This window comes from Cavia porcellus, unplaced genomic scaffold (assembly GCF_034190915.1).
Source record: "Cavia porcellus strain 051 isolate PalLab524CR breed Dunkin Hartley unplaced genomic scaffold, mCavPor4.1 scaffold_2, whole genome shotgun sequence".
Lineage (NCBI taxonomy): Eukaryota > Metazoa > Chordata > Mammalia > Rodentia > Caviidae > Cavia > Cavia porcellus.
This window is the reverse complement of record NW_026947485.1, coordinates 33,962,462-33,980,131: the sequence shown is the minus strand read 5'-3', so window position 1 is coordinate 33,980,131 and position 17,670 is coordinate 33,962,462. Positions and strand designations below refer to the sequence as shown.

The window sequence follows — 17,670 nt, the reverse complement described above, 5'->3', positions numbered from 1 at the left end:
AAAGAAGAGATTTGTAGGGCTTCCGAGCACTGTGACATTACAGTCCTACCTAGGTATTACAGGGGTGTTTTGTGAAGAGATTCCACTTCAGGTGGCTCAGGGGCCACTTGCTGGGATGTTGGTGTGTGTGTGTGTGTGCGTGTCTGTGTGTGCTTCTGTGTGTGTCTGTGTGTGCACCCATATACCAGAGAGATTAATTTCCCTTCAGTCTTTTGGGGGAAAGACCTGTTTATTTTCCCCTTCTTCCAGAAGCCTCCTCATTTCCAAGGCTTGCTAGATTATCCTCTGTCCTCTCTTCTGCCTGACTCCCCTTCCTTCACCAGTTCTACACATGGAGCTGTGCCCAGGCTTGGACCTCAGGCTGCTCCTCCTTTTTATTCCACATCCTTTCATTTTACTGTTCACCTTGCCATGATGGCCTTGCATGATGGTCTAGGGTATACCCATACCACAGATCTTCTCTTCCTCTGTTTTTCAGAGGGGTGTCAGGCTCTTCCTTGTGCTTCCTGGCTTTCCCAGCCATGCCTGCTCCCTTCCCAGTGTGCTTGCTAAGTCTCACCTCCTTAGAGTCCTCCCACATTTAATCCCATCTGGCCCTCTGAACGCAGAGGCTAACATGGTCCCTGGAGCGTTGCGCTGTCCTCTTCTTCCAGTGTCTGTTTTCATGACCAGTCCTGCTCCTGCTCAAGTGTGTTTGGACTCGGGAACATTGGAGAGGCTGCCCTGGCCATTCTTCCTGAAGAGGTTCTCTCCTCATCCTGAGCTTCCTAAAAACACAATAGGGACTTTAATTCCTTCAGAGCACATCAGAATTATTTTTATTTACCACATTTAAATTTTACTGCTTGCTTTTCTTCCTAACCTTTCAATTAGAAGTTTCAAAAGGGCAGGGAATAGTGCCCGGCTTGTGACAGGCTCTCAGATTCTTCCTTGAATTGTTTAATTTGTTCCCCGAGTGTCTTTTCTGCCTCTGCCCATGGGGTCTGCTCACTCTGCCTCTACCTTCAGCAGAAAGTTACCGTCATCCTCACTTCCTTCCCTGGAGACTTTGTCTTGTACTTACTATGGTTCCCCCAAAATAAGACCTAGCCAGAAAGTAAGCCCTGGCATGATTTTCTAGGTTGCTTGTAATGTAAAACATAACCAGAAGGTAAGTCATCAGCCAGGCAGACACATTTAGTCTGAACACTAGAATGTACTGTGGATATATTTAATTATAGAATAATGATACTAATATATAATAAAGTATAAATAATATTATTGACATTAGTACTTAAATGATAACCTAAATCATTGTTAAAAATTTATAAATGCCCAGATAGGCATCTTTAGAAGACAGATAAGTGCTTATGTAAATAGACAAACTTGAGATTTATTGCCAAATGAGCAATCAGAGCACAGATACAACACACAACATGCACACCTGATAACAAGCAGATGTGGTTGTATCTAATATGAACCTACATAATTCAATATGTTGTGTGTTGTACTGCACATACTAAATGCACACATGCGAAATAAAGAAACATTTCCTGCGTTTTGGTGGTTGCAATTTTCCATGGCTTTTGTGTGGATCGTCATTCTTCCCTGTCATGATTTTTGTTGCCACTCCTGTCTCTTTAAGTCTTGATTAACACTTGATTTAATGGAAACCTGATGAAGCGCAGCTTGCAAGAGGTTGTGACTTGAGTGATGAATCCGTGGGATAAAATCACTGGTCGCTGTGTTTCCAGTGCACTAGCAGCAGGCAACATGGACAAGAAGCACTTAAAGAGGGCTCTGTTGCTAGATATGAGCGTCTGGAGCGTCTACAAGAAATGGAGTCACAGGAAACTCAGGCTAGAATTTGGAGTTTAGTTTTGAAAATGTTCCAGAAGAAGATGATGTGACTATTTGAATAAATGTACATTTTTTACATGAATAAATGTAGGTAAATGTATGCAAATAAATGAATAAATTAGATTATTGTACGTGAAAAAAAAGTCATCCTCTGAAAAGCCCTATTGAATCTTTTCGAGCAAAAATTAATATCAAATCCAGTCTTATTTTTGGGGAAAGCCAGTAGTTTTAGCTAATTCCTTTTCTTCGTCTCTTTAGCTTTTCCCCTAGCCATTTCTCATCAAGATCACACTACAGCCTCCCAACTTGGCTACCTTGATGATTGCAGGTAAATTTTCAAGAGTGATCTTTTAAACCTGCCAGTCCTGCTGTTGAATCTTCTGGTACCTGGCTGAGTCCTGATATGAACAAAAGTATAAGGACACTGTGAGTAATAGTTGGAAAGCTGAATGCAACCTGGGTATTGCATATTATTAAGGAATTATTTTTGTTGAGCATAACAATGATCTTGTGGTCATGCTGATATATTTGTCTTTTAGAGATAAATACTGAAGATTTTTTGGTAAAATGATGTTTTTACATTAAAATGATACCTTTGCATTAAAGTACTGCATTTTTTTGCTTCTCTTACTCTTCTTGCTTGAAACCATCTTTCTTTCCACCACTTCACAACCTACCTTGGAGGGGAGGACTCCCAGATGTTTACAAGAAGTTCTTCTTTGATGCAGCCTTCCCTGATCGCTCCAATGGAAGTGGACACACGGATACTGGTGTACACACTAATACCATGTGTTCTTTATTTCTGACAGCTACCAATCTATATACTTATTTTGATATATACAGTCTTTCTCTTTGTTGGTCAGAATTCCTTGGCTGGTTTCAGTAAAAAACTTAATGAGTCACAAAACAGACAGAAAAACAAAGATAGTAAGGTAGTTTAATTTTGTGTATAACCATATTCAGAGGATCAGTTATATTCTCAGGTTTGTCCTGTTTCTCTCTTTCCATTTTTGGCTCTGTTTTCATTCATCTTGGCTTTACTCTCAAACAGACCTTGCTTGTGTGGTGGTTTGTGTTACATTGTCCTTAAAGGAAAGAAAAATATTCTTTTTTTCTCTGTTACTGCAGAATAAAGTGCTATGATAGAGTCTTGCCAGGAGGTATTAAATCCTGTTTGTTCCTGAACCAGTCGGTATGGTTTGGGGCACACCAACTGGCCAGACTTTAATTAGGTGGCCACCCTGTAGCTGAAGAATGGAGCCGGCTTCACTTAAAATCATCCAAAGATTGAGTATCTGCTGCCCCAATTGCTCATTAAATGTTAATGGCATTGTAATTAACTAGGCTAAGGGCCAGTGAGACAGCACAAGAGCTAGTGAAATGAAGTTCCTTTTCTCTCCTTTTTTGCTAATCTTGCTCTTTCTGTTTTGTTAATTACTTAAACTCATTACTACAGATTTTACATATCTGAATGAATGCCATCACAAACTGTACTGTTGCCCTTGCTTCTTGGCAAACTCCTCCTGAATTCCAAAGGGAAGGGCAATTTGGTTTAAAGAACAATAGGGGACATTGTAGTGTGAAACTGAGGGAACAAAAAGCATCTGTTGGGCATTTTGTAAAAGCCTACTTGGACTTGGAAAGTAAGGGAGACATGCAAAAGGCTTCTTAGCGGACCTTTTGCTAGTGCAACACACTTGGTTGTTTCTGGCCCTAGCATAGTTCAAGGAATGAGACAGAAGTGAAAAAGAGTCCACATGAGCACTGAACCCAGTGGATCCACTTGGAAAATTGTTGCTGGCTTTTCCCAGCCATTCTTTGAGTTTTGTACATAGGCTGCACTCCACCAAAGTTCTGAATGGCTTGGGGTATTCCTGCTGAGTTCTCCCTCTCCAGTTGTCACAGATGAGTAGACCTAAGAATTTGGATCCAGTTTGGAGGGAATCAAGAGGTAACTATGGAAGTAAAGAGTAAAAATGACATAGTGTTTCTTTGGGTTGGTTACAACTGGGTTTAAATCTCACTGTAGTCACTTGGTACAGTATCTGTGTGACTTTAGGCATATTAACAAATCCCTGTGAACTTAATGTGTTAACCTCTAAAAGACAATAAAATTACTTCTCTTAAGAGGTGATGAAGGGTAACTGGAATAATGTGGATAAAAGGCTTGCATATGATAGGTGCTTGATAATTGTTTTTGCTCCCTCTTGTTAAGTACCAGTTAGCTTATCTTGCAAGATTTCTATACATTAAATCCTTGACCCTTATTAGTGTTATAGGGGTTCTTTCCTAGCAGTTATCAGTTGTTTAGAATGTCAAGGTGCTCTAGTGATCTAGTGACAGCTTTTAAATCATTTTATAACTATCAAGGTAACATTTGAGTTAGGCAAGAATCATCAATGGATATTACATGTGGGAAATTGGTAGGATTTTGATGAGGAGGAGAATATATGCATAGGCTTAAAAAAGGAAGGAAGGAAGGAAGGAAGTCAAACAGTAGGGCTATTGAAGAATTCATTAATGTATCGATCAGGTGACTTAAATTAAAATCACATGTGAGGGACAGATGGACATTGTGTGCTTTTAGGTGCAAGACCCTGAGAAAGAAACAACATTGTCTATGCATAGTTTTGGCTGAGGATACAAAATCTGAATCTAATCAGAAAGATGTGCCAGACACACACAGAATGAGAAAGACTCTCTATATAAAAAATGTTTGGGAGCAGGGCTGTATCAAAACGCTAGTCTCATGAAACACAAGCAAAGGCTGTTGAAAGTATTCTAGATGGGAAAAGGCTAAAAAGGCTTGTCTGACAGTTCTGTGCAATACCTGACCCTAGACTGGATCCTGTCTAGAGGGGAATATGTGATAAAGGATGTTATTAGATCACCTGACAAAACAGGGATGTGGGGAGATGAGATAAAATTAATGAGTCAGTGTAAATTTATGAAGTCAGTAGCTGTACTGTGTTTATCTCTTTTCTTAGAAAATAAACCCCTAGGTATTTAGGGATAAAAATCTATAAAGTATGTTAACACCCCCAAATAGTTTAAAAAATGGATTTATGCACACTGGAAATATACATGTATAAACACATGCATGCATATATACATATGCAAGAGAGGAGAGAAAAGAGGAGGAGAAAAGTGGTAAGGAGGGGGACACAGAAGGTGAGCAAAGAGTAAAATATTAATAGATAAATCTGGGTAAATTGTGTATGGATATTCTTTACATTATTTTCTGCCTTTGAAAATTTCTATAGTAGTTTGAAATTATTTCCAAAAAGTTAAAAACAATATATCATGCTCCTGGAGACTGGGTTACCAGGAGGCATTGAAGTAGTGATGAACAAGTGTGTATTAAAGAAACATCCAGGCAATTTTGATGTCTTCCAATGACACCTGATTGAAAGGAGGATGTTGGACTCTGACATCCAATCCCATTTGACATTTAAATTCTTTAATTAGGATTCAGTGGTTATTAAGCCAAAAATCATGACTCTATAAAGCCTTGAATGAAACAAACTTTGTGACTCAGGACTGAATAGGGAGACTGAGGAAATTTTAGCTTACGTATGAGTGTAAGATATATCATTTTTCATTTTTCTTAATTTTCTAAAAATCAACATAATCCTTATTTTAAGCCCCAATCCTGATTGCCATCATTTTTCAGAAACTTTAGCATTTTATAAAAGACTTATTTACCTATTTACTTGCTTGGAATTGGATGTTGAAATAGAAGTGAGAACCACAGAGAACACATACTCACACAAAACATGAAAAATTATCCTGACACACAGGTTTCCATCTTCTGTGTATAGTTCAACTTAGAATTTAAGAAACCCAGGGTAGGAGAATTGAGTGAAGTTGCACCTTCTTATCTGGGTTTTGGATGCCTTTTTCTTTTGGTTGTAAGATCTAGAAGTCCAGAGTGTTAATCACTCATCTCTGAGCCACTGCAAAATGTTTGTAAACATTTTGGTTTTTAACTTTTTTTCCTGATTAAGGAATTTACTTTAAAATGGGTGGCATGTTAAAAGGGAAATCTGCAAATTTCTGATGCCAAATGGATTTCAAGGGAATAGATAACTTTAAAATAACTCATCTACCAAAATATCTGTTTAGCTTTTTAAAAAAATTCCTGTTGTTCTAGCTATAACATTTATAGATACTTATGGGCAGAATCATTATAAAATCAAAGATAATTTAATTATTAGGCTCTGAAGAGGCCAACAGTGAACTCACACCTCCGTGAGGGGGACTTTCTAGTTTTTCTTAATCCCCAAGAGATGAGGAAGATGAAAGCTCTCTGCAGAGAAACCCCATGAAAGCCTGCTCTCCTTGAACTCACCACTGTGCTCATGAAACAAAAGAACTGGCGTCAATCATTTGAAGGAACAAGTGAGTCATGATTTGTAGTGGTTGTTTCTGCCCCAGAGTCTTACATGTGTGCCTCTCCCCAAGGCTTATGGAAGTCCTGAAAAGTAGGAATAACCACCCACTATCATTTTGGAGATGAGAAAACAGGTCCAGTGATGCTAACTGATTTTTTTTTCAAGATCACAAAGCTAATCAGCTTTGGAGTCAGACTTCAAGTTCCTTCCCTATTGAATAAGTTGCTCATGTGTTTCTGGTTGAGCCTCATTCAGCTATTTTTCTTCCCTTCGTTTCCTCCCTTTCTGAATTTGACTCTTTTTTGACTCTTATTTTTTGACTTTGGGCCAGAATTTTGTGCCTAAATCCTACACATAGTCCCTACTGGTGAGATGGACCCTGCCAATAGGCTTGGAAACAGCAAGGGCAACATAGCAGTTCTCTGGAAACTGGCGTGATCCTGTTCTCATAGTCTGACTGTGCCCTTTGGATAATGGCTCTATGTTTAGGTGAGAATTTCTGGGCAGCAGCCCAAGACTGGGTGAGAGAAAAGGCATGATGTGGGTTTGTGTTGTGTGTTGACTTAGTGATACTTGACAGATTTGTGTAGCTAGTGCTGAGACAGAGAGATGCAGAGCAAATGGACCCAATCACTGCCTGGGAGCAGGAGCGTTGGTGGCAGGCGTTCTCTCTTGACAGTATTTTCTTCCTCTGGGTCCACTTGGGCTGCCCTATTGACATCATAGAGCAGAGATGTGATGATGTTTGCTCTTGGAGTTTCCCTGGAGGTAGAAGAGAATAAACACAATCCTTCCTTAAGAAAAGTGTTTTATTTTGTTTGCCTTTTTGAAATTTCATTCCAGTGCAGTGAGAAAAACCGTATGATTTTAAGCCAGATGTGAATTGGAGTCTGAAAAGTGCCTCATCATCCCAGATGAGCCACAGAGGATTTAAAGGGTTAGGAACTGACCCAGGGTCCCCCCGCTGGTAGAAGATTTATCTCAAATTGAACCCAGTTGCTCTGACTTTGGGTCATTATCCTCCCTAGAGTTGATATTATCTGGGTCCCAGCATGTATTGTGTGGTGGTATCATACTTCTCCAGCTATGCCAGCATCTAGGGGAGATTTAATGAGGTGCTGACGGAGGAAGACAGAGATGAAAGAAAGGAGGCAGGAAGGAGAAAGACTGGGGTTGGTTCTCAGTATTACCCTACCAACATGACCTCTTCTTCCCTGTTCAGAATACGGGAAAGCAGTGTATTAGAATTTGTCTTTTGCAGAAGGAATATTCTTAGGCCATCTCTCCTAAGTGTTGGGAGTTGGGAAACATGCATATATGAAATGTTTTAAAAAATCAGGACTGGTAAAAATACATTCTTCTATTTAAGAAGCTTTTATTGACTCACCAACGTGTGCAACAATCCACTGAAGTCCAAACAGTGAAATAAAATGATGAAGGGAGGCTAGCAGGGACTTCTTTCCCTCCCTCTACTGGGCACACCAAGGGCATTGTACTCCTCGGTTCTCTTAATAACTATATTGCTTCCAATTCACAGAAGAGAAGATTGAGACTCAAGAGGGTTGATCACTTAGGTTTAGCAGTCTTGGAAGGAGCTGAGCCTTTGTGGATTCTATGAAGTTATGATATGTGTGGGTTAAATGTACTTGGCTCAAGTAAAATATCGTGGAAAGCTGCAAACTTATCCAAAATAAATTTTCAAGAAATTGGCTGCTATTGCTAGTTGGATATTCTGAAACTTCGTTTGAGCCAATCCCCAGATTAAGGAACTTGCATGGATTGCCTTTCTTTCTTTCCTTCCTGCTTCCTTATTTCTCTCTTCCTCCTTCCTCGTTCCTTCCTTCCCCCTTCCCCCCTACCCCCACCTCTCTGATTCTTCAGGGATGCAAAGTTTTGAATTCCCTTGACTAGCATGGATTTTGTTGGCTGTGCATACTGCTTGGTAATTATGCATTCACCAAGGGCATGCCCTTTCTTTTGTCCCTCTGCACCCAATCCTCCCCAGGTTATGCCATGCACAGGGGCCAAGAGGGAATCACATAGAAAATGTATTCGGGAGTGAGTCATTATTAGACTGTTTTGAAGATGCAGGTTATAATCAAGGGTCAATATTATTAGCGGACACATTATAGACTCTTGTTTCATCTGAGAGCTTTCAATGCCCACCATGTGCTTGACCTTGTGCTAGGATGTGACTTAATTCTGAGAAATAAGTTTTATTATTCATGTTACGTAAAGAAGAACACATAGGTCTCATGGTAACAGAACTTGCCTGTGTTCTCATAGCTGGTAGGAGGCAGAGTCCAAATTTGAATCTAGTTGTCTTGAATCTAGGTCATTGTCCTTCCTAGATCAAAGACTTACTGGGGCCCTGAGCATAGTGGGCTGTTTGTCCTGACTTTGTGGGTACTGTTCCATTCATCTTCTGCTCCTGGAAACTTCATAGAAGGGCCTGGTGCTTTGGAATCTACGTGTCTGGCTCATTGGAGATTATCTAGCCTGCAGATTATCCACATAAATGGAATGGATGGTATGTAGCCTGCTGTAACGCATGTCTTTGGCTGCAAGGCTAGTTTTCTTTTTTTTTTTTAATTTTATTTAAGGAGAAAAAGAAAAAAAAAAGCAGAAAGAGGGTACAAGTTATACAAAATTTCAGAAAAAATATACAGTAGGAAATCACTAGTTAAGAGATTACATATTGTCATCTTAGATATAGTTGTTCAAGTTCAAAATTAAAGCATATAAAGTGGACATTCAAACAGTGAGACTGCAAACAGTTCTGTTCAGTGATCCAACAAAACTCAGTAGTATGGTTATCTATCTTATACACTTAAATATGCAGTTATATCCTTTAGAGCACTTTCTTTTCCTCTCTTTTGTACAATGATAACTACACTTTTTTGGGTTTTATTACTCCCATAGTTCTTATTACTTTTTTTGAAGAGAGTAAAACCAAATGTAACATAACAAAACAGAGTCAGTCAAATCAAAAGGAGGGACATAATACATACTGTAAAAACAGAATACAAGGTGATCAACAGTGGTTACCATAATGCCTCTTGCTATCTTAAAAAGAATTGCCTATATCATCAGTTATAATAAAATTGAACAAAGGAATAAAGAACAAAATCAATAAAACCAAAACATTGGGGACACTAGAGGACTTCAAAAGAAGATAATAGTCAACCAGAATGGGCGTCATAATGAATCTTAATGTCTTCACAGTTGTTGCCTATACTCTCGAACTTGGTACTATCAAGCAAAACAGAATAGAGGAAAATCAGTCAAAATAAGATGGTGAGAGCAATATAGGGTTTCAAATCAAGTAGATAGGAAATCAAAGTGGGTTACTATAGTATATCCTGCTATTTTTTATTTATTTTTCCTTTAATTAAAAAGATAAAAATAAATAAATAATAAAAAAAGGAGATTGAGATAAAAGAGGACATAACAACAAAACAGTACAGGTCAAAACATAACTATTTAAGCAAAATAGTTTTTCACCACATGATATCCCGACATAAAAGTAGTTACCATAGTGCCTCTTTCCTTGAAATCTTTGAGTATAACTTCATATACTGTAGCATCAAACATAACAAGACAATGTAAAATCATTCAAGAAAATGACAGTATTACAGGGTATTTAGAACCAACTAACAGAAAATGAACAATGGTTTCTGTATTATCTTCTTGTCTATAGAAGTTTTTGTTTATATTATCACATATATTGAAATCCAATAAGATACAACATGTTAAGACCAATGGGGACAGAAGAACAAAAGCTTGATGGGACTTCAAAACAAGATGATATTAAATCAGCACTAGCTATTATGATGTCTTGTTTTCTCCAAAATAGCTGTTCCTACCATCCAATCTTCTCTGCCTCATTTCTGTTGAGCTCTTTTTTCTGTCATTAGTTGTCAGTTTGTCTTCTTCATTTCGCTTCTGTTCCATTCATTGTGGCCTCTCTGCCACTGTTTCTGGAATCTTGGTATTTTTCTTTTTTAGAATGTCCTGCAGTATTCTCTGTAGAGTTGAATTGGTGGTTGCAAATTCCCCTACTTTTTACTTGTCTCTTTTGGATGCATTGTCAGGTTGTAACTAGGCTTTTTGGCTCTGCTCCCAGAGACACACTGTGGTAATGCAAAGTCAGAGAGAATCAGGGAGAGCCATTGCTGGTGTCTGGTGGACTGGGAGCCGATCCTGGTTCTCTGGATTTAGCCCTCACCACGAGCCTATGCTAGGTTTGGGTAGCTGATACAAATGTGAACCTGAGTAACTTTGCACACCTCCTACCCAAGGGATAACCACAATTTTTATATTTGAGAGTTGCTTAATACTAAAAGTATTAGTAGTAGTAATCCCAATGATAAAAAACTGGTAAATACTGACTGAATTATTATTACTAGGTGTCGGCCACTGTTCAAAGCATTTTACAAATATTAATTCATTTTTAATTTACACTTTAAAGTAGGTATAATCAATATCTCTCTATGCCTTCTATAGAGGAAGATACTGAGGCCCAGAGAAGTCACATAATTTACCTGTAATAAATGAGGATTCTGGGCTTTGAATGTGGAGCTAGTTTGCATTAGAGCACAAGTTAGTCTTCACTGGACCTTTGCTTCCTTCCAGGAACATGCTTGGCCCTGGAGTATAGTTTACCAGACACAGATGTCTGACATAGTTTTTGGACAAAAACCAAAGGTTGCTATTTCGTTTCTTATTTTTTCCCCTTCGTTCTCTTTTCTGAACTTCTCCAGAATCTTTTATTTACTGTAGGCTTATATGAGAGCCTTGAGATCAGAACTGTGTGTACCCGATCATCACAGCAGCTGAATAAAGCTGGTGTACAGAAAGTGCTGGGCATGTGTTTGCAGGTGGGGGACAGATGGCTAGACCCTGCTTCCAGTGATCAACCGTAACATAACTTTTAATGAGGTAGCAAAGGTGTGTGGACTGGCAAGAAGAGGGTAAGACAAAACAAGAGGCTGAACGCTTTTAAGAGACTATATCAGATTGATTTTTATATACCGTATAGAACATTTTTATATACCTTGTATTTCATCCTCACAATACATTAGAGATGGAGCAGATGCAATGACCCCCATTTTACAGATGAGGAAATTGAGGCCAAGAGGATAACTGACTTGGCCCAGGTCACTTATTCTGTATCTAGTAGTCTTCTCTCTATCCCATGGGGCTGGCAGGACCCAGAGAAGCATAGGTGAGGCAGCTGAGGAGCTGAGCAGCCTGTGGTCAGGTGAGGCTGAGCAGGTATAGGAATCCTGGCCTAGGCTGGTAGAGGGAACTGACTCCTCATGGCAGAAATCTGGGCCATTTGGTGAACTGACTACCTTTGTACTCCTGTGTTGGAGGAAGAGAGGCTGGGGAATGAATGCTTAGGGATTTGTCACCAGACGGCTGGCTTGGCTGCCCTTCTCGTGGGATTTTATGCCAGTTGCCTGACAGGACCATCAGCCTGTAATTCTGTAGGCGGGTTTCCCTTGTCTCAGCTTTAAAGATGATGTCCATGCAAAGATTTTAGAACATTTCATCAAGTAAGCTGCTTACCTTGTATTCCCACTTCAGTGAAATCTTCTGAGGGACATTCGTTAAAGTTTGCACGGTCAGGCCTCTAAGGATTAACTTCTTGTGTGAATCTTGCTTTTATTGTAAAGTGGTAAAAGCACTGGACCTATTTGGGGCGATTCTTGAAAAATGGTCTTTAATTTCTTCCCCTGTGTCTCTTCCTATGCTATCTATCCCTTGGGTACACATTTTCTTCACCTTGCCTCCTGGTTAGTTTCTCTGCTTTTAATCTTGGCCCTCCAGCCAGCCTGCTTACAGTTGCGTCAGGGCCTTGTCCAAAACACAAGGATGACGGTGTTCCTTCTCTTTTTACACACAATGTATCCTGATTTCCCTCATGAGAAATTTCTTACTATAGTCTCCCAAGCCATTGCTGAGACCAAATACCTGATACCCAAAGTTCAGCAAGGGCAGGTTTATTTAGCTTGTGGATTGTGGAGGTTTCAGTCTGTGATCAGCTGACTGCAAGGCAGGGTGGCATGGCACATGGGCAACACTTCAAGGCGGCAGAAGACAGCAAAAGCAACAAGGGCAAAGTGGGAAGAGCAGGCCCTTTTCCTGCCTTATATTTTAAGCCGGCTATCCCTCTTCTGGGGTGTGTGCAGCACTCACACAATCTCCCTGCCCTCCTCCTGCACAGGCTCAAGATACTTACAAAGTAAGGACCCTGGCCACCTGCTGAGCAGCTTAGTTAGACTCTAAACTTCTCAAGTTGACACAGTGTATCAACTGTTACATTCACTGTCAACTTGGCAATCAGACACATTTTTTAAAAAACAGATATGCTTATTTTTATTATTTTACAACTTGAATGTTATACACAGGCTAAATGATTCTTTAGAACCAGTATTAAATCTGTCAACATTATATTACATTAGAACCATAACCATAACATTCCATCTCTGGTCCCCCAAAGATTCATGCACATCCCTTCATGCAAAAGGCCTGAAGTTCTAAGTTTTAGTATTGCTTAAAAGTCCAAGTCCCAAGTCTCCTCCATGATGTAAGGTAAAGTCTTAGCTGCCAGCCTCTGTACAAATGAAAACAAAGGTAAACACTTTCCAACATACAGTGGTACAAGCTAAACATTTTAATTCCAAAAGTTACAAATGGGGATACAAAGGGTTGGGACTAAAGCAAATCCAAAATCCAGCAGGGCAAACATTAAGTCTAAGTCTTGTAATTCCCTGTGCAGCATCTAAGGTAATTTGTGACACACTGTGAGCTCCAAAGGGCTTGAGTGGCTCATCCCTATGTCACTTCTGATGGTTGTATCTCCCATCACTTTTCTTTTTCACTGGCTTCATTCCCTCCTTGCAGTTTCACTTAGATAATCTATGATCCTGACTTCTCCAAGGTTCTGGTGTCTCCACTGCACCTTTGGCTTCATCCTCACATCTTCATACATTTTCCTCTCAGGGGCACACTGCCTGACCTCCCAGGTCTCCTGAAATTGGGATGGAAGCTTTCTTATCCAGGCCCCTCCACAATTCTTCTGTATGTGCATTCTGTATGTACCTAAAACCAGCACCACATGGAGGAAACCAACATCTGCTGCCAACTGGAGCAGTAGCCAGACTTCCCTCTCTCTTGGCTGTAGGAGTGGAATGCCTGGAACACTAAGCACTCTGAATCCAATTCTGAGGAAAAAATTCTCTATGCCACCACCATTCTGGAACATGATGCTCTTCAGCTTTCTCTTTAAAGCAAAGCATTTCACTTTTGCAGTGTTGAGGCTGCAAAAATTAGAGACTTGCTGCTTCTTGTGATGCACTCAGGCCATCTTTTCTCTTCTCCTGTTCCTTCTCAGCAATCAAGATCTCCTTTACTCTGAGTTTGCAAAGCACAACTATACCTAGAGCTTCCCTTCTGGCAAAATTCATAACATTTTAAATCATCCTTCTGGGATTTTTACTCTTGATTCTCAGCATAGACCTGGCTAAAAGCCCCCAGTACCACCAATGCCACAGCCTCAACATTCAACTGCCTTGAAATTTCTTTTGCCAGATTAACTAGGCTGCCACCCTTAATCTCAGTTTCAGGAAAAGTCTCTGGACATGAGCAAAATACAGATGAACTTCATAACAAACCGTAACATATATCATCTGGAGTCCAGCAGCCATTACAATCCTTCCAAGCAGAAACTTCCCAGACCTGGTCTTTGCTGGCAGGATTTCTATCAGCTGTCTGCTCTTCTGAGCTCTGATCAGAATCTCCCTTGCAGAACAGCCTAAGGTGGTCCATCTCTATTTTTCCAGGTGACATCTCCAAACCTTTCCAAATTCTTCCCACAAGCGATTCCTAAAGGCTCTTAAACTGTATGGTCAGGTATAGTCACAGTAACAATCCTACTTCTCTGGTTCCAGGTCACGTCTTTTTTTTTTTTTTTTTTTTTTCAGGTCATGTCTTAGTTACTTTTCTCTGGTTGCTGAGACAAAATACCCTGATGCTCACAATTAAGGAAAGAAAGGTTTATTTAGCTTCTGGCTTGTGGCAGTTTCAGCTTTTAATTAGCTGGCTAAAAGGCAGGGTGGCATGGCATGGGGCAAACTTCAGGGCAGCAGAAGACAGCAAAAGCAACAAGAAAGAAGGGGGGAAGAGCAGGCCTCTTTTCCTGCCTTGTGTTATAAACAGTCTACCCCTCCCCTAGGGCTGATGTAATACACTCTCCCTAACCTCCTCTAGGCATGATGAGGATATTTACAAAGTGAGGACTCTGGCCTCCTGCTGAGTAGCTTAAACTTCTAAACTTGTCAAATTGACACAATGTATTAACCATTACACCTGCTGTGTGCATACTTAACCTTAGAGTCAGAGCAGTAGGAGCAACCTAATTTCCAAGCTTCCTATCTGTTGTCAAGTTTCTATGCTCTTGTTTCTGTTTTGGGGTTCCTTCTCCTCTTTTAATGTTGTACATCCTTTAAAGCTCATTGCAAATGTAACATTCTTGGTGAAACTTTCCCGACCCTATGCTTCTTTGAGGCAGGACAAATCCCATTTCTCAGCTTCCGTAGCATTTCCTATACTTTGCAATGGTACTAAAACCAATGCATTTTAGTTGTTGGCCTGTGTCTGGCTCCCAGGCTTTTCTCACTATGAGGCCTGTTAGGCTTCATCCCTAACACCTAGTAAAATACTGTGGCTGCATCTAATGGGTGTTTTGTTACTAGAAGATAGTGAAAACAGAGGCCAGCAGGGAAATCTCTTGTAGCTTCATTCCTTTCCTTTCTTCTTAAAAACAAGCAAATCTCAGGGACCCCAGAGGTTTGGTAATATTTTAATAAATTAAAATATGTGTGTGTGTGTGTGTGTGTGTGTGTGTGTGTTCCTAAGATGTGGGTTTCATGGCTCCTGGTTTCTACCTGTATCACAGTCTTGAGAACTTGGGGCTATCTTGGCACATTTTTACTTTTCAGTGCATACCCTAGATTCCATTAATTAAATGGCACTCAGTATCAGTTGCTGAAAAACAGGTCTTCTCAGTGCAATTCATAAAGACTGAAGACTCTGGGACAGTATTATTATGCTCATTTAAAGTTGAGGAACAGAAGTCCAGGGAAGTTAAAGAACTTGGCCACAGAGGGGTGGTATGTGGTAGCCCAGGGCTGCTTAAGAGCAGGTCCATGTCTGAACCTCTCAGGCTGTGTGGACAAAACACAGACTCTCATTCCCACCAGCTTCACAGAGTTGGAAACAGGATTCTGTGTGTAACAAGGTCTCTACGTAGCTGTGCTGCACAATCAGACTACTGGATATGAGTGTACTCTAGTCCTGTTCAGACTGAGGCCCATGTCAGCAGCAAGCCCACTCTTACTCTCCTCCTTGTGTTGGCTAACCTCAACCAAGACAGGGAAGGAGGTGGGGCGGGGACCCTTCTGGATTAGAATCAATCTGGCTGATTTATCTTGGTGTCTCCCATCCCAAGGGCCCTCATTCTCATGAACTCATTAATGCTCTTAACAGCTTTACAGAATGACGTCAGCCACCCTACCAGAGTTCATACACTGGACTCTCATTAGCCTCTGGAACCTCTTGTTATAGTGTGGGAAGTTTACAAAACCAAGGCTTGTGGTTCAGAAATCTTGGGGGAATATTTGGTGATGGCAGAAGTTTCATTTCATTCATTACTTTATACTGGCCATATTTGATGGATTCTTAGAAAGAAAGGAAGAGTGTTTTGTTGAAGTTTCTTTCCAAGGCAGACCTAAGGCTGTGTTGACCCTCGTCTCTGGAGAGAATTTCCTCGGTGATAAGTGGTTTTGTTGGAAGCATGGAGCTGGCTGCAGCATCTGAGACTCCTGTCTAGTGCAGTGCTTCTTGGTAGCACCACTTCTGTGTAGAAGGATCTCAGATCTCTTCTGCCTTTCCTTCTCATATCTGTGCATGTGTGTACATGAATAAATACACATATGTACACATGTACACAGACACACACGTACACACAGGTACTCATTTGGATGAATTTCTGTAGTAAACACTGTCTCATAAATAGTAGAGAAAATAGCATCTTTCTCATCATCTTTTGAGGAAATAGAATTTTTTAGTATTTCATATGCTTTTATTTCTAATTTTTTATTGGTGTACTTTTTTTAATTTTAAAGAACAGTTTGCACTTTCATTGTTTGATTGTTTGATCATTTTTTGTGCCTGAATCTGGTAACCTCAACAGCTACTTCTAAGATAACAATATGCAAAATATTAATTAGTGTTAGTTTCCTATTTTTGAACTCATGTATCGTTTCTATCCTTTTTTCTGTTTTGCTTTTTTAAAATAATAAAAAAAGGGATAGCTTTTATTTGTTGCTTTGGATACCACAGTGTAGGAAAGTATTGGTGTTTCTGGCTTCATTTTAAAACTGATGAAGGGAGGGAATTTTCTCTGTTTTCTCAGGAGATCTGGTGAGAAAACTAATATTATACTGCTCAGAGCAAACACCCAAAGAATTTACCTTCTCAAAAATGTGTAGGGAACATGAGTTTCCTGGGCCTATCAGTGCAAGTAAGGTCACAGTGGCAGGTCAAGTGCCATTGGCTTTTGTTTTCATTAACATAGAGGACTTCCAGCTCCCCCAGAGTCTCATCCTGTTGTTTCTGGAGACACCCCTGAAGGAGTGTCAAATGCACAAAAACACTTTTTGTTCTCTTTAAGCAGCAACCACACTATCAACAGCAACCCACACTCCATTATACTCAGAATCCAGTTCATTCCAGGTCCTCAGACATGTCCCTGGTGGCCTTGTTTCACTGTTTCGCTGGGGCACAAGCCCATTGTGACTTCTGTCCCTGTCCTGCTTACTCTCTTTCTCTCCTTCCCATATTCTGCACAGTGGTTTGCCTATAGTACCCAAATGTATCATGCTGCTTCCTCTCTCTAGATTGATGTTCTTAGAGGAGTCTGCTTGGAAAATTTTTTTCCCTATTTTAAAACTAGATTGACCACCACTCATCCAGGGAACACTCTCTGATCTGCTCTCAAGGTGGAAATTCCTTCCTATGGGTTCTTTTGTGGGGGGTGTGTGTGTGTGTCCTGTGCAGTATTGCCCTTTAGTATTTACTTGTCTCCCATGGTTTTTTAAAAATTGTTTTTTATTTTAAAGAGAATAAAACAAAACAGAACGCAACAAAACAAATCAGAACAGAACAATGCAAGCAACACAGGGCTTCAAAACAAGACAATAGGATATCAGCAGTGGCTAATATAATGTCTCTTGTTTCCTTTGAAATAGCTGACCATACCTTCACACACAATAATATCAAACATAAAAAATAGTATAAAACCAATCAAAAGAATGAAAGCATTAGAGGACTTCAAAAATAAGAAATAAATAAAGGTTACTGTAACTTC

General features: G+C 40.0%; 1 protein-coding gene across 10 annotated transcripts in view; it reads left to right on the top strand.

The window, feature by feature from the left end:
• Positions 1 to 17,670, top strand: part of Pde1c (phosphodiesterase 1C) — a 599,125-nt gene that overhangs the window by 142,878 nt on the left and 438,577 nt on the right. The window contains exon 1 of one of the 10 annotated variants that reach the window (XM_063240425.1): positions 2,414 to 3,790. The exons of the other annotated variants lie outside the window; for them this stretch is intronic. Within the exon in view, the coding sequence (XP_063096495.1) occupies positions 3,745 to 3,790 (46 nt within the window). The 5' untranslated portion in view covers positions 2,414 to 3,744. Of the gene's footprint in view, positions 1 to 2,413; positions 3,791 to 17,670 lie in introns of those variants that run through there. 10 annotated transcript variants of the gene reach the window in all.